The 23,417-nt window shown below is 34.3% G+C and overlaps 1 protein-coding gene across 11 annotated transcripts in view; it reads left to right on the forward strand.

The window, feature by feature from the left end:
• LOC5579310 (prominin-like protein) overlaps nt 1-23,417 on the forward strand; it is a 198,086-nt gene that overhangs the window by 94,563 nt on the left and 80,106 nt on the right. For 5 of the 11 annotated variants that reach the window (XM_021839822.1, XM_021839828.1, XM_021839825.1 and 2 more), the window contains exon 1: nt 17,977-18,069. The exons of the other annotated variants lie outside the window; for them this stretch is intronic. In XM_021839822.1, the coding sequence (XP_021695514.1) occupies nt 18,063-18,069 (7 nt within the window). In that variant the 5' untranslated portion in view covers nt 17,977-18,062. Of the gene's footprint in view, nt 1-17,976; nt 18,070-23,417 lie in introns of those variants that run through there. 11 annotated transcript variants of the gene reach the window in all.

Below are 23,417 nucleotides of genomic sequence, written 5' to 3' on the forward strand. Positions count from 1 at the left end.
CGAAAATGGCAACTTTGGCATAGAAAGCTGAGGACGTTAATGCCAATAAGAAGAAGAAGTGACCAGAGGAACGCGGAAATATTCCTATGGCCGGAGTTATTACGGTGGGTCACTGGGTCAGGTCGGGTGAAAGCAATGTGATGGATTTTACTAAGGTGGCGCAGATGATTGATGCGTGCCACTAGTTCTCTCTTTCGTTCTCCCGCTGTTCTTATGCAGCGCAAATAGTGACGTCACTATTTGCGCTGCATAAGAACAGCGGGGGAAAGAAAGAGAGAACTAGTGGCACGCTTCAATCATCTCCGCCACCTTAGTAAAATCCAATTTCGTGCGCTATCTGCAACAATTCTATGTTAACACGCAGTTGTTGACGCTTAGAAAAAAAAACCGTAATAAATTGATTACTCTTATCTGTTAAATCTAATTATATAATTATAAGACAGCAAATAGAGCGATTTGTTGTATGCTCGGCAACTTTTTTGTCTTGTTAAAAATTATTTTTTTTTAAACTAAGGACTGTTCATTTTATAAAGTGGACACTTTGTTTGTGCTATATCTTTTTTATTTATTGATAAAATCGTAATCGGTTTTCTGTGTATCGTTGACCTATTATTCTAAAATGCTATGAAAATATAAAATCTTTGAAAATGCTTTTGGTTAAAGAGCTAAATAATTTTTCCAAAAACTCTTAAAAAAAGCTGTCCGTCAAAGTTTAACATTATTTTTCGCAAAACAAAAATCCTTATTTTTATGAACAAATTGTATGTTTGTATCCTTTACTATTCTACTAAAGGTAAAGCTTTAAAAATATCAATTAAATTCCACCATTCTATGGCATTAGGTAACTTTAGTGATTTACCCATTTATGGCCAAATTTGCTGATACACCATCCTTTCACTCCCAGCAAAAGAGAAAAGTAAAAAGCGTGTTCAAAACTAGTTTGGATTACTAAAGAAACTATATTAGTATAAACGAAAGCTAAATCGTGAGATTAAACTACAGTCTTAAGTATAAATTTTACTGTTTATGGTAGTTTTACTAAAAAGTCTCATACTTTTAAAATCATGTACGCATATTTATCGATCTACAGCAAATTGTAAACAGTTTTCTCCGAATTTTTCAATTGGTAATCTCAGAATAACATATTATGAAAATAACATGTGGAAAATAAAATCGATTTTATTACAGCAGTGTTGCCAATTTTGATGATTGTCAATGTACTTTGATAGGTCTTCTAAGAATAAAACAATTGTGTTTCTGTTGTGCTTTGAATGTGACGTGGGGACTTACTAAGTAACTCTATGAAGGCATAAGTTATTTTTCATATTAATACTATATTAGGACTTCCGTCAGGACGTACTTTTACACAAAAAATTCTACTCATATCAATTCCCATCAAATTTAAAAAGAATTTCTTTAAAAATATACGGGAAAATTGATTTTATTATATCTGTAAAATTGTTGCTCCAAAAATAACTTGATTTTTTCCATCAGGCTTCTGATTGATGATGCTTTCGACGAACAAGCCTTTTTTGAAAATAGAAAATATAAATTATCGAATTTTTCAGCCAATTTATTACAATCATTGATTTTGATAACCTCAAAAAATCGACCGATCTAATCGTTGTTCCATATTCGTGTGAAATTTAATTATTTTGGAGAATGTTTATTATCACAATATTGTACAATACTAGTCGAACGATGTGCAAAAAACCGATTGAAATTTCATTGATTAATAAGAAAGATACAGCATGCACAAGGTGTCCACTTTATAAAATGAACAGTCCTTAGTATAGGCTTGAGTGAAAGCAAAAATACTAAAACCCTCACCGCTCAGCGAATGCTTAAAGGATTCAAATGATTTTTTGTCAGTATACTGGCACACATATCTGGTTTCTAGAAGTGGCCAGAGGGCCTTCCTTAGCCGAATGGTTAGAGTCCGCGGCTACAAAGCAAAGCCATGCTGAAGGTGTTTGGGTTCGATTCCCGGTCGGTCCAGGATCTTTTCGTAAAGGAAATTTCCTTGACTTCCCTGGGCATAGAGTATAATCGTACCTGCCACACGATATACAAATGCGAAAATGGCAACTTTGGCATAGAAAGCTGAGGACGTTAATGCCAATAAGAAGAAGAAGTGACCAGAGGAACGCGGAAATATTCCTATGGCCGGAGTTATTACGGTGGGTCACTGGGTCAGGTCGGGTGAAAGCAATGTGATGGATTTTACTAAGGTGGCGCAGATGATTGATGCGTGCCACTAGTTCTCTCTTTCGTTCTCCCGCTGTTCTTATGCAGCGCAAATAGTGACGTCACTATTTGCGCTGCATAAGAACAGCGGGGGAAAGAAAGAGAGAACTAGTGGCACGCTTCAATCATCTCCGCCACCTTAGTAAAATCCATCACATTGGGGTGAAAGGGGTACTGTGCGTTTTACTGTGCTCCTAGAGGTAGGCAAATTTCAAGTCATGGCCGGTATCGGCCATAATGTGGCCACTAAATCAAGGAATTTTAAAAGAAAATTGCATCAGTGTAAACTTTTGAGAAACGATTGAATTGGATAACTATGTGCCCTGCATTTGATTTATCCTACAAATAATAATTTTCGGGTCCCCGGGACGCCTAAATTTACGATAAACTGGTCAATTTGTATCTAAACTTTTGTACCAAGCTTATGGGAAAGCATTTTAGTGATCAAATATGTTTGATTTCTACTTTTCGAGCATTGAAGCGGTTTAGTACCCACAAATCTATAGCCGGTACTTGCGGGCATTAAGTCTGAGTGGCCACATCCGGTATATTTTAAACGGTGAAAAATTAAAAAGTTTTTACAAGTTTTACCAGTAGAAGCATTAACCTAAGAATGCTAATGTCGCTACTGTTCGTGTTACCAACATCTAGTTTGCCACGCGCTGACAGCTTGAGTACCGGTCCTCAAAGTGTCAAATAAATTTTGAAATTATCCACTACAACATGGCATCGAACAAACAATGAAAAGATGCAGTTAAAGGTGATAATAAATGAATTCAGTGTTGTGAGAACAGCGCTATTAGCGTTCTACTACTAATATTTCTATTGTTTTACCTCTCGGATAAAAATTGAAAACCATTTACACAGTGCTCCCTAGATCGATATTATCAGAAAAAAAAATCTGCGGAACATTCGACAAAAGTAAACATTGAGGAAATGGAATTGTCAATCTAATAATTATCCATAATTCAAAAATGCTTAATCGAGGCTGATATTTTCTACAACTCATATCGCATATTGGGAGAATAGTCAAAAAATAAATCTGATAGAAATATCATCGCTACTAATTATGAGGCCCATGTATAACCTGAATGTGACTGTTATGCGGTTACAATTAGTAATGTGACAAAACAACATGGCATTTTTTTTTCGAATTTTTCTAGAACTATCTCATAGATTTCAGTAAAGTAGATTGGACGTATTTTTGATTTGTTGACTTCTAACGGTATCAACTCATAATTTCCAAAAATGTCGAATGCCTGAGCATAATAAAAAAACAGTGCCCGTTCTGAAGTAACGCCTTTTTGAAGTTGTTAGTCCACAAATTCAAAGAAAATCAGTGATATTCGTTTTCGTTTACCGTGATTTTCAGGAGAAATATACCACCAGGAACTTTGTTCAAAGTTGATTTGTCTAGTGATTTGGCCGGTGTTTTGAATCACAAGATCAGATTTATGGCGCAACCAATAGAGTTTAATTACAAAGGAGTTTAAATATTATGTTCAAATGTTTTCAATGATGAACTGCAATTAATGTGACAGGACATACACATTTTCAATGAGTTTTTGTTGGCTCAATTGCTTTAAATGGAGCTTCATTATGGAGCCAGTTTGATATGTACTCACGTTCCAATATATTTCACATGCAACACACATATTCTTTGTAGAACAAAGCGCAACTATACCTCAAAGAATGTTTCTAGATTTTATATTTTCGGTTGTGAGTGATCTTACAGTTAGACCTCCATGAGTCGATGTTCCATAACTCGATATCGACTCATGGAACCATACTAGAAACAAAAGTTCATGATTACTATGATGGTCCCTAGAAACAGCTTTCCAAAGGATTGCTGTTCCATGACTCGATATTTCCATGAGTCGATGGTCCCTTCAATATCGACTCATGGAGGTTTCACTGTAATTTGAAAATTTGACATATTTTTCTTAAAAATTAAAGACTCGTTTGGAATAAAATGTATAACTCAAACAGAACAGTTTTTGTGAAATATTAATGTTGAGCAAGAATAAAGTCAGTTTATGTTGGGCCAGCATAATAGCAACTATCCCAAAGAACAATTTACGATTTTAGGGAAACCAAAACTGATTTTTTTTTATCATATTATTGCTGTTGATTCTCGAACATTCCAATTCCTAGCTATAATATATGCTGCATTGAAAGTTTCAATTTGAAATTTCTATGTCAGCCCCGTAGCTTACGGGTTAATAAGTGGAGCTTGGCATTAGTTTACCGTTCTCAAAGTGCACAAATCGAGAGTTCAAAGTTTAAAAATCAATAAAGGCACCGGCCACGTCCTTATGGTCATCGGGGAAGGGAAATAATTAGACAACCATTGTTACTAGATACCGAATATACCTCTGCATCTCCACAGTTGTCATGGAAAGAATATTGGGTTAGGTGGGATAAGGTAAGAATCTAGGAATTTTCTTTGATCTGATCCATGATACAATGCCACCAAACCAGATTCCCGATATTACCCGATTACGCATTGTATGCAAAACTGGCTCGATCACGAAACGTCTTGTGCGAGCTAAACTAACAAGTCATAAAAAATCAAACTCTGCAAGTGCCACAACTATTAATAAAAAATATAATATTGGATTATTCCTACTTTTCATTAGCATCTTTGAAATTTTGCAAACTTCTCTTGTGTTGCTTGCTCCTACGGAGGAGGAAGCAAAGAGGTGTCCGGTTCGCGCAGCGCGAAAAAAAAGTAGCGTGATCGAGCCAGTTTTGCATACAATGCGTAATCGGGTAATATCGGGCCTCCAGAATATTCTGGATTTTTGCCATAATAAACACTAATTCATAAGTTAATATTTGACGATTGATGTCTACGTTTGTTGGTTTACAGCACTCACTAAGCCTTAACAGACGTGTCCATAAATTTTGACAAGAAATTGGATATTGAAAGTCATCCAAATTATCCTGGAATTCAGGTCCTTATGATCTACCAAATCTACTACAGTCTATATACTAACCCAATTCTCTTGAAACTTTCTCGTTCCTATCCATAAAGCTGCTATGAACATTGATAATCTGAAAAAGTGAATAATTGTGGAGAACTTTTGCGAATACATTTGGTAGCAGTTTGTGTTATAACTTTTGGACACGATTACCGATATTAGAATACATATTTTATCTGTTTTTAAAATAGTGCATCTGGAGGCGTTAAAAAAGGGCGTAACTCTAAATTTGGACGATCTAATGATTCAAATTCCGCCCAGATATTACAAATCACTAGACAAAACAACTTTGAAACGGGCCTTACGTTTTTTTGCCCAGACATGCAGTTTAGCCATAGTAAACGACTGTTGAGCTCAGATTTGATGAAGATTTTTTTCTGATAACAACGGTCTGGGGAGCACCGTGTCTAAAATGTAGATATTGGGCCGTATGAATAAAATATAGTAAAGTTGAGTTTACTACATTCTCGGTAGTAAACGCTATATGTAGAACACGAGTGGAACATGTTTGTGTCATTTTCCTTTCTACACCTTTCGAGCATACTACAAACAACGCATTGCTATGAATAAAGGTAGCATTTACTACAAAGCTATCGGTAGTTAGCTTCAGAAGTTGCTACACATGCTTTGAGATTGCAGAATTGAATGGAATAATTTACTTTTAAGTAAAAATCATGGGAAAACGATATGAGTTTTGATATTTCGGAAGGTATTTTGAGTTTTGCTTAGGAATTCTGGATATTAATCTCTTGAAATTCTGTGGGTATCTTTGAGATAGTATTTCTGTAAGAATCTATGAGATTGCGGTGGGATTCCTGCGAATTATTGTGTGAATATTTGTAATTCTGAAAATCAATATTTGTAATTATAGTAAAAACCTTTAAGATTCCGTTGATCTCCAGTTCCGTTAAAATTTAATATAAACCTTTTGAATGTCGGTAAATATTTTATAGATTTCAATGCGATTTTTGTGAAATCGATAAGAATTTAAATAATTTCAAAGGGAACCCTGGTGTTTTAGGAGAGATCCTCATTGAACTCTAACGACTACCAATGGAATCTCTACAATTCCCATCAAAATCTCTACATTGTAAGTTCTAGAAATTCCAAGGATACTATCAGAAACCCCACCAAAATAACGAGAATATCACAGAAATACTTAGAACTTCCGGAATCTAACATGCTGTTAAGAAAACACACGGGGAGCATCAAAATTCTACCGCAATTTCATCAGAATCTCAGTACTGGTGCTAGAAAATATGTGGTTCCAAATTAGATAGCTGTAGTCTCAAGATCTCTTCATGGATGTTAAGCTAATATTAAAAAAATCACAGGCGTTGGCGAAGACGGAAAACCTCTCAGAAAATTCTTTGATTTACCATCATCATAAAATCATAGACATAAAGACAATACCAGACTAATCGCAAAATTACACTACAAGTCTTGTCAAATTACAGCACTTTCATGAATTTGTGCAAATTGTCCTTCATATGCATGATTGTAGTAATTCTAAGCGTCACACTGAATAGATTGTTCTTTACATGCAGAATCACTCTGCACTCTGAATGGAAATTTCTTAACGTGCAGCTTCAGTCACTGCTCATGTTCGAAAAGTTTTTATTCATACCAAAAGTGTAGTAAACTTTGTTAGTTTTGTTTTTGAGTAGATGCTACATGTAGTAAAGTTCAACGTTTTTTATTCATATCACCCATTATCTCTAAAACTAGAATTTTTCCATATAAAATATTGAACTCGAATATTTATTTTTTCACCGATAGAATATTTTGAGGCAAAGATTTTCTGAAAGGTTAGACCATAAACTAAAACCCTGCGAAATAAAATTTACGGTTCATTCAAGTTTGATAATTTCGTGGTTCACGATATGCGTGTAGTGAAATACAGTACTGGACAGAATAAAGTTCGCATTGGGCATTTTTTCATAAACAATACTCAAGTTTGTAGTCTTGGACCCAGATAGCCGTAGCGGTAAACGCGCAGCTATTCAGTATGACCATGCTGAGGGTCGTGGGTTCGGATCCCGCTGGAGGATCTTTTCGTAAAGGAAATTTTCTCGCCTCCAAGGGCATAGAGTATCTTCGTACCTACCACACGATATACACATGCAAAGAAAGCTCTCAGTTAATAACTGTGGAAGTGCTCATAAAAACACTAATCTGAGAAGCAGGCTTTGTCCCAGTTGGGACGTAACACCAGAAAGAAGAAGTAGTCTTGGATCTCGGCTTCTAGTGCTTCGATTGATCTGACATTTTCACCGCTACTCTAAATGTATTAAGCCGGAAATTCAGAGTTTTTTATGAACAAAGTTTCGAGTTGTCAAAATTATCTAATTTTCACAAAAATTATAAAATTTTGGATGGGAAATAATTCTTAAATGGGTAAACTTATGGCATTCTGTCCGTCTGCAAAATTGTTCAATTTGATAATACACACAAGTTTGTAAAATAACAATTTTCTGTAAAACTAATTGTTTACCATACTCGTCAAAATCTTCTATTCTGTACCAAAAATCAAAAACCAATGTAATGTAATAAAATATTACTCAAAGCTTCAAAAAACGTAAATTGGGTTTAACGTCGACATGTTGCAATTTCATCATTGTTTTACGATAGTGTCGGTGTACCAATAGCCGCACAGCTAAGCACAAATATTCGTATGAACTCGAAAAATTCTTTATTTTTCCTATATTTTGTTTAATGAAAATAGATTCTCTTAGAAATGCTACTATCTACTATTATGTGTCTAGTACCTATAGATGCACCAATGGTACCTATATAAATATAGGGTGTCTCAGAAAGTATGGACACGACTTCACCATACTGTCATATCAAGACTAGTGAAGATAAACATCTGATTTTTCCATATCTGATAACTGTACCCTACAAGAGTAGATTGCGATTTTTTAATGAATAATTTAATTATTATTGTGTTGATTACGTTACATTTCTTGAAGCATCTCTTATCAGTCTTGTACAAATCGCATTATTTTTGAGTGACTTTGTTTTACAAAATTTAGTCTATGTCAGAAAGTGCGTATAATAAAAATCTGAAAAAATATATTTATCGGCGACGATACGATAATTGATCGGACTATCACTAATTCAAATTGAAATTTTAAACTCGAGCATGTAAAATTTGTATTGAAACTAAAAATCCAATTCCAGCCGTGGTCGATTTGAAAATAGTCAACAAACAAATGCTTATATTTACGAAAAAACATGAATAAATCAAAAATTAAAATTGCCTATCCAAGAGAATAGGGATTAACCTTTTGCACAGAGGTGAATGAACCGCGAGGTTTAAAACCTCTATTATTAACTCAAAAAAAATTGACCTTTAGTAAATCTGAAATATATTATTATTATTACTATTTAAAATACCTGAAGAGTTAGAACTTCGCGATGTTGTCTTATGAGAAGAGTAAATACGAGATTTTTCGAATTTTACTATTTTTTCAAGTGTTTTCTAACTAAGCCAAAAAAAATTCAAACAAAAATTTATGTAAAACACCATTGATACAATGTACTTGAACTCACCACTGTGAAAGATTTTAATAAAAACATATTTTACTAATTATTTTTCAACAAAAACAAAATGTAGGGTCTGCGCTGACTAGATAAGAATTGATTTTCTAAAATCTAAATTTTCAATGTAAGGGATTATTAAATAAAACAAACTTATTACAGATGCTGGTTGAAATAACTTCAAAAAAATACAAAAATATAAAAAAATATTTGATTGTTTGGAGAAGTACCATGATTTTTATTATCAAAGTCATGACCATACTTTCTGGGACACCCTATAGTTCCTGACCTTAAAGTCAAAAAATATTTTGCGATGATTTACTACTGCCGTTAAAAGCATTAGTGGGACTGTCTACTAAGGCTTCACCGACCCTACATTAACCAATGCCTATTTTATTATTTTGTAAAAAAAAACATGAATGTTTCCAGTTATCAATGTTCTCATCTTGATACTTAGTAATGAGTCACTGCAAAAAAATTATAATGGTCAGTCGCTGTAAGCAGTAGGTCTTTGTACCATCATTGTATTCCAAACGAACAAAAAAAAACTACGCACACGGGTGGAAATGTAAAAAAGCGATATCTTCCCCCAAGAGTCTCTTCGCATTCTCCAAGAGTCTTTTGCTAGTTGACCTACTTGGAATGATGCACAGTGATGTTTCAGCGAGTGGAATTTGTTTTCTCCGCTTCCTCGTAATCGGTCACCCTTCACAGTATGAGAGTATCCCACACTGGTTGAAGCAACGCAGCGTGATGACTTTTCTATTGCTTGAATGCTGCTTGCACTTAGTTTGTTGCATAGAGTAGTCGAACTGTTTTGAATGCTCAATATTGATCTCGTCTTCGAAATTAGTAAGAACTCTCTGGCGTTATGCAGACAAAAATACCCCATGACGAATGGAACAAATCGGCCAGAAATACGTGAGTTTCCCTGAATTGATTGATATTTTGAAAATTGAATTTTGATAAAATTAAGCTTCCATATAGCGTTTATATTCTTCAAAACATCTGAGACTGAAATTCATAATGCACTTGAATTATTCCAGTTTCCGAAAATTACACATCGATCAAGTCAGAAGAATGCATAGCTTCATACGAAGAAGTGATATTTTCAGAGTGCTCCAATCATACAAGTTTGCTGTATTAACCCTCTAATACCCAAATTTTTGTTTTCGATCTAAATATTATTTTTCGTTATCTAAAATCATTCTAAACACGGTTTGGGCAATGATTTATTTTTCTTCGCAAATTTATGAATTTTGGTTTTTGATTTTTATTATTTTTATTTTTGAACATCCCTATCCTTTTCAATTTTTTCTTGAAGCCTCTTCTGGTTACTGATTTTTGACAATAATAAAAATTTGAGTTTTTACTATACTTTTGAAAATATGAATTTTTCATTTTTTTTCTGGAACATTTTTTATTTTCCGTGTAACTAACGGAAAAAACAGATTTGAAATCATTTCAATACCATCAGGCTCTTCTTCTGTGATAGGTTGATCGTAGAAAAATATAAAAGGTACGATTTTTTATAATACACGTTAAATGAATCCCAGGCATTTGTAGGTTATATAAGAATACACTTTTTCAAACAATTTTCAATAATACAAAAAAGTTTCAAAAATCATAAAAAACTTTTCTTATATGCGTGTTATGAGTCAAGGTTTAAGCCAAAAATAAAATCATTTTAATTTCCGAGCTACGAAAAAATACACAAAATTCCAAAGTGTACCCCGTCTAAAGGCGGGGTTGGGTATTAGAGGGTTAAGAATTTTATAATTTGATTTCGTAATGTACTGTGATGAACGATTTTTTATATACTCAAATGTTGATGCCTAATGCAATACATTTATAAAGTTCCATTTTTTTCTTTCTTCATTACAGGTATGTAGAACTTCTAGAGGACTTTTTATTGATGACGAAAAGGAAAGTATAACTGTCTACTCCAAAAACACTATGATTAATTGAGTAATGATTAATTCATAATTTTCGATGGCAATATAACATTTTTTTAAATTGGTACGGCTGCCCCAATTGCGAACAAAACCTCCGCAAAAAAAAGTAAATTAACAGGGTAACCACTGGTCATTTGCTCCACCGACGCTTAAAAAAGCATCTCGCAAACCAAAACACTTCTCCCATTCCAACACGGGGCAGACCATTGACATCCGTCTTTACCGCAGTCCAGAATACAAGTTGAATCAACCCAGAGTGTGCAATTAAACCGACAACCCACGATACGGTACGTGCACAAAATACCAAATATAAGCACCGGTGTATTTTTTTTTGCATTTCCGTTCGATGCCCCAAAGATAGGAAACCACGTTCGATCGGATTCGGTGAATGCTCCATTATCGGTTCTGTAGGTAGAGTGTTTTGCTTTAGTAGACTTATCAATTTTAATCGAATTAAACTAAGAGTTACGATTATCGATGTCTGAATCCGTAATTTATTACTGATACATTTTAAAACAAGTATTTTGGTAGGGTAAAGAAATATTTGGACACTTTTATGATGTTAAGACCAAATCAATCGTAGAAGGGTTTCTAGAAGAGGAAAAACAAGTAGGGCTATCAGGGTATTGAATTGAGAAACATATTGCAGAGCACTCATCAAATAAAATTCTGCTGTTGGACTTGATTTGCGAATTACTCCATTAGCTATGTTTTGCATTAAAGTCACCAATGACAATTTTTTTAACTTATTGCGAGTCAATTTATCACGGAGTCATCTTATTTCCATCCAATAAAATCCCAACATTTTGCTTCTTGTTAATCTCATTTATTGTTTCAAATTACACATTTACATCAAATTCAAATTACACATTACATTTCAAATTATATTACATTGGCATTACTAATGCCACACTTGCAGCAGTCAAAGTCTCCATCTTTGCCCGATTCGAAAGCAGAACCAATCGATTACTATACTTTGCCACCAACACCAAGCTACCTACTCTGCAGCATCTGCGAAGTGCACCAAACAATAGTGAAAAGAGCGAACCCAATCGGCTAAACGTATCCACTGGTTGGCTGCTGTCTAGTTTTAAGTGGAATACCAGAAATCGGATAGGGAGCAGAGCTGAAGTAAGCCGCCGAGTTCCCTTTGGCGTCGAATGCAACCTTGTGCAGGTGTGTTCGGATAGGGCTCTCGTTTGGTCGTTTCAAATGACGGTGAAAGGAACGTGCTCGACGAATTAGAAACTGTCCCCAAAGGTGCCGCCGGATGGTGGCGGGGCAACCGCTTTCGGCTGTTAAACGAAAGGAAAGTTCATCTCAGGTTGTGGTCGGAGCTGTTAAATTGATGGAATGTAATTGATGATGCTTGGGAGTTTAGACCAGAAGTTGGGGAAAGTGTGATGGCGTTGACTAGCTTGTATCTTGGGTGGAAGATATGGTTGAGAAAAAATGTGAACCCCACGATGAACTGAGATCTGCATGTAGTATAACGTCAAAGCAGGTTAGAGAAGAACTTCTTTTTGCTTAGTAATAAAAAACGTATTTAGTACTATACCATTTAATTCCACTAGTGGAACTAAATGGTATAGTACTAAATTCGTTTTTTTCATTACCTATAGTTATTCCACTAAACAGCTCGGATTTATAATCATTTTTTGCTCATTGGCAATCTCCAAATGAAAAAAAAAAATCTAATTGCTGCAAATAACAATGCTGACAAAAAAAAATCCAGAAGTAATTCTGGTACATGCTGAATATTTTCCAATATTGACAGTGCAAAACAGATTAAACAGATTAGATTGTATTTTCTATGGAGTTAAATAATTCAAATATAACAGAAAATTCTTGTCTCGTTTACTAGAACAATTCTAAAGCCTAATGGTAATGTCTGGTAGTGTCATTTCAAAGAAGTTTGAAATAACTTCAGCAAGATGATAGTTGTCGAGGTAATTCTTGAGTGAAATGCAGGACCCAGGGCTGGCAGCATGTCTCCTTTTAGAGACTTGATTACTATTTTAATGCACGTCTCTCAAAAGTCACTATTTTAAGTGCAACGTCTTTAAAGTCTCTTTATAAACAAAATGGTCTCTAAAGTCAATATTTCAGAGAAAATTTTGCAATTATTCCACAGCTTCAGAAATTTGTCTAGTAATTTTCTAGAATTCTTCTAAAATACCTTCATCGGGGGTGTCAATGGGCCAAAGCATGATCTCAAATATCTCAGCAAATATTGACGTAAAATTTTTATTGAGGTATTCCTCACAGTTTTAATAGCTACAGCCAACACATAAGATTTCTTATAATTATTGTAAAAAGCTTGAAAATTAGGCAATTTTAAATTGTCAATTGTTGAAAAATTAGTTTTTTGCGGTTGAATACTATTTCAAAATCTCAAAATCATGCCTGTCCTATGAATTATAGTTCAAAAGCTGTAAGAAACTTAGGCGGAATACGATTCTCTTGGTTTGTTTTTATTGCGAATAAATTCCAGATTGTTTGGCCCATCTAGTAATTTCCACAAAGAGTGTCCTAAAATTTCCTCAGAAGACAATCTCATAAATTCTTCAAGTTCCAGAGATTTTCCATTATTACCATTATTCAAAGTTCCACACCGGTTATAACTACAGAAATTATTATAGTTATTGTACCGATCATTCACACATAAATTTCTGTCTAAATTTCTTCAATGAATTTCTTAAAAAAGTCGTGTAGGACTTTATTCAGAGATTTGATTGTATTTTAAAAATCCTAGAAAGAATTTCTTGAAGAATCCGGGAGTTCTTTCAGATCAAACAAGTTTCATCAGGGATTACTCTAGGGTTTTCTTTAGAAATTCTTCGCGGATTTTTCTCAAAAAATCTAAAAAGTTCACTTGGAGGCATGTCTTGATAAATGAAAGGAAAAATATATGAAGGCTTCCCTGTGAATGAAAAAAAAAAAACAATGGAGGAATTTCTGAGGGAGTTTAAACAAATTGAAGATGCGTGAAATGCTGCAGAAATCTTTGGAGGAATTCTTGATCCTTAGAAAAAAAAATCCAGATTGAATTCATGATGGCGTCTAAAAAGAAATTCTGGATGAATATGTTAGAATGTTCCTGAAAAATCACAAATCAAACTCTTGAAGAGATTTTCGAAGTAGTATGTGAAAAAATCTACAACAAAACGAGCAGGTATGCTTGTCTTTTAAATATTATTAAAAAACCGTGTGTCCAAATGCGGAATTAAACTTTAAGGTCTGTAAAGTTGTTGTTTTCAAGACACTGAAAGTGAAAAATATATTTTTACTTATCTCGTTTATTTGGAAGGCCTGGGCGCAGAAAAATAAATTTGTAGTTAGGGAGACTTATGGTTTCGGCACCATTCGACTATTATCGGCAATCAAATTTCAAACGCCAAATATACAGTATTTTTCTATCAAATCACATCAGTGAAAACATTCAGATGATTCTTTGTTCTGCCCGCTTCCCGCTGGCGAGATTTCCAAGACTAAACAAACGATATCGCTGGAGATGTCATCAATTCAAATGAGCACGCCTCAAAATGCAACTGATTTGGAGCTGCCGAAGAGATTCACCAGCAGTTGTTATGGGAAGGTTGCCGAAGAGATTCAGGCTGCCGACAATAGTCACACTGACAAGGGATGTTCGCAGCGTTGTAAAAACGTTTCCAAAAGCATTTTGACAATTCTGTCGGTGTGAATCGATAGAGGATTGAGCAACGCATAAATGTAAATAGAGAAACACGGAATTTGTCTGCTGACGTCCTAGAAAATTACAAAAGAAGCACGGCATCGGCTTAAGCTGCCGAGAATACGTAAGTTCCCCTATCTAAAATTTAAAAAAAATCATCAATCATTCCTGTATTTTTATTTTTATCTGGAAATATTTTTTATAACCTGAAAATATCAGGGAATTTAATTTTTGTAAATGAGCAGACGCCCTGTCTTTGTAATGCACATTCATGATATCTTGGACTGGGCTAAAGAAGGTTTGGAGAAAATTCGATTGTGAAACCATGAGAGCAAAAATTGTTAATGCAATAGGGGGCTGACAAAATCGGGCCAATACTGTATGTCGTTTTGTATGAGACGGTTTATGATATTTTACTATAGCCGACTAAATGGCAAGACAAAGTTTGTCGATGCAACAATAATCATCTTAGCAATAGAATATCCTCCAAGATTTCTTGGAGAGTCTAAAACTTCTTTAAGACGTCATTGTAATAGTTATTCAAGAATTTCCACATAAATTTCATCAAAGATAACTTCAGAATTCCTTTTAGGTATACCCTCCCGTTTTTTCAGGAACATCTTTAATAATTTCTAGAAAAAGTTTACCACGAAAAAAATAACCAAGATGAATTCTGCAAGGACTTTCTTATGAGATTTCCTTATGAATGTCGAGCTCCGTGGCCGTGCGATTAGTGTTACCAGGCATTTAGCCGCATCGAGTAAAGGAGTGTGGTTTGATACCCGCTTCAGTCCGGAAAACTTTTCGTCAGGAACATGCCACTGGGCGTTGCATGCTACTCCGTTGTGTAGTGTGGTGCTTCCTTCAAAGGGTAAATCGTTCACTGGAAGCATTAACGTGTAGGCGTCTTTTTTGTTAATTTGAAATTTATCCTGAGAGCCCAAAATCCTACGAAAATAGATGAAAAAATCATTGGCAATTTATGAAAAAAAGTTTTTGGAGGAATTCCTTAAGAAATTCCTTAAGAAATTCCTTGTAGAATCTCAGGAGTAACAAATGGATAATCCTTAGAAAAAAAAATCAGGTTGACTTATGAAAAAGATGTTGAACGAATATTTGGAGGAATGCTTCAGAAAGTCCATAATAAAATGATAAAATGAGTTCCTCAAAAAAAGCTTCGGCCAAACACCTGTATAAGTTTCTGATGAAATTCCTGGGGAAAATCAGTTAAAAAAAATATACAGTAATACTTGTCACAAGTAAGTCTCTTCGCAAATAAAAATTAGAAATATCCCTATAGAAATATAAAACCGCATTCTTTGAAAATCAATTTGAATCTTTTCTCCTGGTCCGTTTGGTTTTCGTTCAGTGTTAGGATAATTATAACTGTTTTCTGGTATTGCATCATCATATATCATCTTCTTAGCGCTCTCAATTGTACAGTTCTTCCAGTCCATGATGATATAGGCTACAATCTATTGTAGCAAGGTATCCGTAGCAATGGTATTTGCTGACGAAACAATATGATCAAGACTGTATTAATTCAATCATACTTCCGTCTGAAGGGCCAAAAACGAACGGCGTATCCGTCACTTACGCGAAACTCGCAAGGGACAAGAATCTCTTTCCAGCAGTAAGTTCACACAAACAGTCGTACAATCAAGCCCTTGTATGCAAGAAAGACCCAATAGATGTAAAGAAGAGCCCACCCTCTTTCTACGAAACGCTAGCGATAGAAAGTTGACAGTTTTACTCCTCCTATCCATCTCGCTTCAATCGGATGCCCTATTGGTTTTTATTATTGTCATTATAGTCAGTTTTGATAAGCTATATATGCAATTGTTTCAATGCACAGTGCTTCCCGTCTACAGGCCCCAATTCGTGATCGAAAGTGTATTGCGCCCGTAAAGCTGGTTTTAGAAGTAAGAAAAAGAAATACAAACTATTCGATAAATTCTTATAAAATATTTCCAGAGTCCAGACATATTTTCAATCGACTTTTTTAAAAGATTCTTCTAAGTTTTGCTGTAAGAAAACATCCTGTTTGTGGAAATGAGTAAATGTATATTCCTGCTCCTCGATGTATGAGCATAGGATTAAAATAGTTATCATTTGACAATTGTAACGGCAAGACGCCACCTAACGTCGTTTTAAAAATTGTTTCTAACACCCTTAAAAGCACAACGGATAATGAGTCCTACCCGTTTGCGGACATCTCTAGTAATCTTTGTAGAGATTTCCACGAAAATTTCTGTGAATATAAATTTTGGAGAATTGTTGCATTTCAAAAGTAATCCTTGCATACATTATAAGCGAAAATGACGCTGCAATAGCTGGAAGAATTTATGTTTTGCTCTGTGTAAACTTAAAGTTTAATCAGTCAACTCTACATAACTCAATATTAAAGGAACCATCGGGTTAGGGATAAATCGGGTTATAGAAAACAAAACCAGTGCAAATGCGATCCAAGAGACCATCGAGGTAGCCATGAAAACCGACTTTTAATACATATGATTATCTAACTCCATATCGAGATACGAAATATCCAGTAAGGGAGAGTTGACTGTTGTTCAAATTTCGGAAATGTTTGACTGTTGAAACCCAAGTACCAACAAGAAAACCTCTAGCCGCCGAACACTATCACTCCTCTATCATTGATTAAAGATTATTGTTGAAACTTTTTTAGATTCACATCTCTACGTAACCAGCGCTGTTTATCGATACACGCCTGCAAGTCATTTTTAACTCATACAACCGCTTCACGGTCAAATCAATTCGACCGCTCCTTACTCGAAACCATCAAATAATTCATCGTGGTCTGGTTTGTTGCTGTAAACAGTATTGCCTGACGGATAGAAATAACTCAAAACTAGAAGCCTCAGAGGCATCTTGCAGGAAACGTGCTGCCGTAGGTACTTCTGAGTCTATGAAGAAGCTCTACGGTGCTCCAATAAACAACATTACCTGCGTCATCTTTCACCACTTCCTTCGAATGTTGTGTCACGACACCGTACAGAAATGGGGAAAGCACCATCATGTTACATGGGAAACAATGTTATATGGCACTAGAGCAGAGGAAATTCCCTGATTGAGTCTTCTCTTCACTTCCTTCTCGATGGACGGAGTAGCGCATCGAAATAGATTTGGACCGGTCGGAACGTAGCGAACCGAACGGCCTTCATGCTGCATGATGAAGTGTAACTTCTGTGAGCTGTAAACAACCCGAGCTTCCTCAGCTTGGAAGAAGTTTACTCAATTTCGGTTTGTTTATATGACGAAAACCTTTCACAAGCTAGAACACGTTGTTATCTACCTTCAACACAGGACATTAATTTTTATAACTCTTGAAGTGGGATCCAATCGGTACCTGCTAAAAACGTCATACAGTTGAATTGAGTCATCATTCCTTTACTGCCTAATCACTATTTTCTATTCTCCGTATTTAAACGTTGTTTGAAGTACGTGCACTTCACCCGTATCGGAAAACACAGGATTTGCATCGTTCTTTATCGTTGCCATCGTAAGGCCAGACAGCTGTTGATAACGAGTTGCGCTTGACTGTTCAGTCTATATATGTGGGTGGGACCAGTACTAACCGGGACGTGGAAAAAGACTGATCTTAGCGACGCGTAACGAACGATGAAATGTAAGTGCGAACCGACCGTTTTACACTCATTTTGGTGAAAGGTATCCATTGTTTTAATAAGTGGATTTTGTTGCGAAACCAAACGAAACCAAAGTGCTCGATGTGATCAGTTGAATTTGGAGGCGTTAAAATTTCGCCAAATAATTCAAGTTGTCTCAGCAAGTGGCTTTCGCGTGTATGGAATGTGTTTGCTAAAGATTTTGGAAACTCAAACGTGATAATTTGATACTTTTGTCGAACCATCACATGGGTACTCCTTGTGCGTGTGTAATATCTGCACTATCATGGTTTGATCAATGAATAAGTAGTGAACAAAACTGAAGGTAGAGTTTATATCATACGCAATCGAGGCGCAGTGTAAAATTTATTGAAACAATCCCACTAAGAGCGAAAAACCATCACCTTTAAACAGGGTAACTTTGATAGTTATTTTTGAAGAAAAAATTATCAGTTCTGTATATTGTCTTAAAGTTTTGAAGATAATTTTATATTTTAAAACAAGTACTGGTATCTTATTTACGGATTAGAGCTCAAAAATTTGCATAACGATTTACCTTTGTGATGCAGGTTACATTGATAGCGCGAGCCACACATCAGACTCCGTGAAATAATTAAGCTTATGTTAATTGGTTCAGAAAAACAAACTCTTGAGTAAATATTGCAAGGTTCACTTTTGAAATCGAGGAATTTAGATTGAGATCGTGAACATTCAAAGCAATTCCCATCAAGACATTTATTACACAAAAAAATATTAATTTTCAACTTTTTTATCGCAGTTTTTGAAAAAAAAAAACTTTTCATTCTTTGATGTTTTAATATTGCATATTTTTATCATAACTAAATCAAGTATATGAAATCGGCATACAATTTATCACAGACAGCATATTCTGAAAGTTTTATAATTTGAGAATAATAATTTAAGATTATTAGTTTTTAGTTACAGCAATTTAAAATTCATGTTAAACGAATTGTTAACACCTGTATAATAGTTTGTTCGTCTGTTCATAAAAACACAAGGCATGCAGTTTTTTTTTTATATGAATCAACTTTTAGAAGTCAAGTGAATGTGTTTGAGCAGAAAGTGAAATTATTGATTACACTCAAATTTTTTTTTTACTTTAAATACTTAGAAAAATACCACTTTTTGGAGCCGTCTCCTGTAACTCCATATTCAATGTGATGACATGTAGTTTTTTTTCGACGTAAAATTGATTGTGAAAGTGAAGTCAACATGTTTGAGTAAAAAAATAAATTTCCGATAACACTCAAAATTTGTTTTCCCCATCAACATTTAAAATAAATTTAGAGTATAACCAAATTTTTCATTTTTACTGAAATATGTTTTCTTGATTTGCACAAGTAAGTTCATGCCCGATAAAAATTCTTTCGATCTTGTCTGTTTGTAAAGACAAGTTACGGAAATACGTTTTTTGTAGTTTCTAACTCAAAATAAATTTAAAGTGTAGGCAAATATTTACTTTCGTTTTAAAACATGCCCACTTTACTTCTACAAGTAAATCAATGTCGAAAAAACTTCATGTCCCTGATTTCAAATGCGAACGGATCCAAAAAATAGGGTTATTCGTAGTATTTTAAGTAAAAGAAATTTTGAATGTAATGAAAAATTTCTATTTCTGCTCTAACATATTCACTTGAGCTCTACAAGTTAATTCATGCCGAAAAAACTACATGTCATAGCCGTTAATTTTGATTTACATATTTTTATCTGGATATATGTTTTCTAGGTTAAATAAATTTTGAGTGTAATTCGATTTTTTTTCTTAAACACTTTCATTTGACTTTCATAATCAATGTTATGTAAAAAATACTTTATGTCATCGCATTGAATTTCGTGTTATAGGCAAATTGTTCACGAAAAAGGGTTTGCGTAATATTTTAGGTGAAATAAATTTTGAGTGTAATAAGAAAATTCTATTTCTGCTCAAGCATGTCCGTTTGACTCTTACAAGTAAATTCATACCGAAAAAACTACATGTCATAGCGTTGAGTTTTTATTTACAGACGAACTAACTCAGGAAATAAGTATTTGTGTTGTTTTTTGGGTAAAAACAGTTTTCAGTGTAGTCAAAAATTCTCTACAATATTCACACGACTTCTACAAATAAATTTATGCCAAAAAACTATATGTCATAGCCTTAAATTTTGATTCACAGACAAGAAACCTCAGGAAATACATTTTCTATGTTGTTTTCTGGGTAAAATAAATTTTGAGTGTTATCTGAAATTAATTTTTTACTCAAACATGTTCATTTGAATTTCACAATCAATTTTCTGTCGAAAAAAAAATATATGTCATCGCATTGAATTTTGAGCTACAGGCAAACTAGTCCAAAAAATAGGGTTTTTTTTATTATTTTAAGTAAAAAAAGTTCTGAGTGTAATCAAAAATTTCTATTTCTGCTCAAACATGTCCACATGACTTCTACGAGTCATCCAAAAAAAAAAAAAACTATATGAAAAAAATTGAGTGCTGTCAAAAACATATTTTTCTACTCAAACGTATTCACTTGACTTCTACAAGTAAACTAATGCTAAAAAACTACATGTCATAGCCTTTAATTTAAATTTACAGACAAAAAAGCTTGGAAAATACATTTTCTGGGTAAAATTAATTTTGAGTGTTATCGGAAATTTATTATTCAACTCAAACATGTTCATTAGACTCTCACAATAAATTTTAGGTCGAAAAAACTATATGTCATCGCTTTGAATTTTGAGCTACAGGGAAACGAGTCTAAAAATAGGGTTTTTCGAAATATTTTAGGTAAAATAAATTTTGAGTGTAATCCAAAATTTCTATTTCCGCTCAAACATGTTGACTTCACTCTAGGGTTTTGGTACCGGGAGTACCGGTACCGAAAGTACTGGTAATACCGACCTTCTTTTGGTACCGAAATACCGGTACTGGAAAACACTTAGTACCGGTATTTTCGGTACTGATGAAAAATCTGTAATAATCGTTTGAATCAATGAATTTCTTCACAATAAATGATACATAAGTTTGATTAAGAACGTTACTGGTAAATTTCTCCGGTCAATCAACGAACGTATTAGGGGAAGGCGGGGTAAGAGCGCCCGCCGGGGTAAGACGGACCACTTTCAGTTTGGCATGAAAATGGCAATTTTCTTGAAAGTTCACCAAGCACTTTCCATAAACACAAGATTTTTGACATTCCGGAGCATTCAGTGTAATATTTACATCAAATTTTTCATAACAAAAAACAAAATTTCAGCTCGTCGATATTGAATTTGATCTAAATTTAACAGATGCTCACTTAAGGATTTCAGAAGGGATTTTTTTTGGAAAAACATAACAAATTACCCGTCCATGCTTTAACAGAAATGTGAAACACGCTTCGGTGAAGTGATATATGAATTGTAAATATTAAGCTTTGAAATAAGGCCATAGTTGTGAAAATTGCGCTAGCGGGGTAAAACCGACAACTGTTGACGGGGTGAGACCGCCACCCCTAATTTATACCAAATAACTGTATAAACCATTTTAAAAGTTGTAACTACGTTGTACATTACTGTTCAATAAAAATTAAATCAATTATGTGAAAAATACTAGCCAAATTCGCATATTTTTCCCAAAATATGAGTGTTTTAAGGTAATAATAAGTATATATTTCAGTTTTTTTTAAATAATTAACCCTAAAAATGATTCAATATCCACGTTAATAAATGTAGAATTCATAAAACATTATACTTTTTAAAATCACAGGGAACTGATATATTTTTTCGCAAAATTGTGTACGAAAATCGTGGTGGTCGCTCTTATCCCGTCGCTAAAAATAATCGTGATAAGATATCACTTTTTTAAAGCTTCAAGAATTTTTTTTTTAAATACAACACCTGTGATAATTTTTTATCATGCCTAAGGTTTTAAAAAACGACATGTTGTGTCGAAAAAGGATTTATTGATTCTTGATTTTGACAAATGATTTAATTTGCTTAGGCGGGCAGTCTTACCCCGTCTTCCCCTACATAAAGGTTTATCTTATTATCATATTTTTAGCAAGGGGATGGTTTATCTCCGTAAATAAAAACATTAGAAGCACGCTCATTTTTTGCATCTTGTTTTCGTTAAAACATGCTTTTGAACATTTAAAAAAAAATAAGTGTGAAGATCTTGAATGGAAATTATTCAGAAGATCCTATGATTACCAACAGGATTATCGAATTATCGGATACAAATGAAGCTGCCGATGATAAATATCATGCTTTGTAGACAACTAGGCACAAAGGTTACAGAACATTCAAGATAAAGCATTTAAAGGTGCTTAAATTATAGGACGAAGATTGATAGAAATTGTTCAGAATAATTCGTGTATCAAGAGTCTGTCCAAAGCGAAATATTTGTTTGACACTTCACGATGCATGTGCAAAAGTCAATAAATTATTGATTTTTAACGATTTTCCGCACCACAAACCATATTTCACAATACATCCGCACCCTTTTCGAATTTCCTATGAAACGGTCCACTGTGGATGGTAAAAAGACAAATTTGAATTATCCAATTATGTATGCTTTATATTTACTTCAAAAAAAAAAAAGTCCTCCAGTACCGGTATTTTACCGGTACTACCAGTACTGAGAGTTACAGTACCGTAGAACCGGTACTCGTCAAAATGGGTCGGTACTAGGAACCCTACTTCACTCAAACAAACAAATTAATGTCGAAAAAACTACATGTCATCGCTTCGAATTTTGTGTAAATGTCGAATTTGTGAAAAAATGCGTTATTCAAAAAACTAGGTAGTGCTATTTGCCTAATAAAGCTAAGTATGCTGTTCCACTCAAGAAAAGTAAAAATTTCTGCCCAAGAAATGGTCAAGTAATTTCGTACAGTGAGCTCCATTTGAATTGATATTTCTTTTCGACTGCGTACTGCGAGCAAAGAAAAATGCTTTTCTTGAGCGTTTCTTGAAAGAAACTTCCCACGCATCGAGATAGGCGATTACTTTTCTGTTGAAGTGCATACTGCGCTTAATTTTGGAAAGACGCATCTATTTAAAAAAAAATCTTAAAATGAACATCAATCTTGAATAGTGTCCGGTTCCATTGCTGAAAAATTTTTGAAAATCGCTTCGAAAATGACAGAGATATGCATGGTCCACTTCCGACTTTTTTTGAACCCTTGGTAGTTGGCGTAAGTTTTCACCCCCTTGGTAGAAGAAGAGTTAATGAATCTTATAATTTCAAGAGGATATTTTTTCAATGAATCTCATTAGAAGTCGTATTCGATATAAACTGTTATATCGCTCAGAAAAGTTTAGTACATCACTGCCATGGCTAAATGTAATAAAAAGGAAAAATGTAAAAT

The sequence above is a fragment of the Aedes aegypti genome, chromosome 2, assembly GCF_002204515.2.
Source record: "Aedes aegypti strain LVP_AGWG chromosome 2, AaegL5.0 Primary Assembly, whole genome shotgun sequence".
Classification (NCBI taxonomy): domain Eukaryota; kingdom Metazoa; phylum Arthropoda; class Insecta; order Diptera; family Culicidae; genus Aedes; species Aedes aegypti.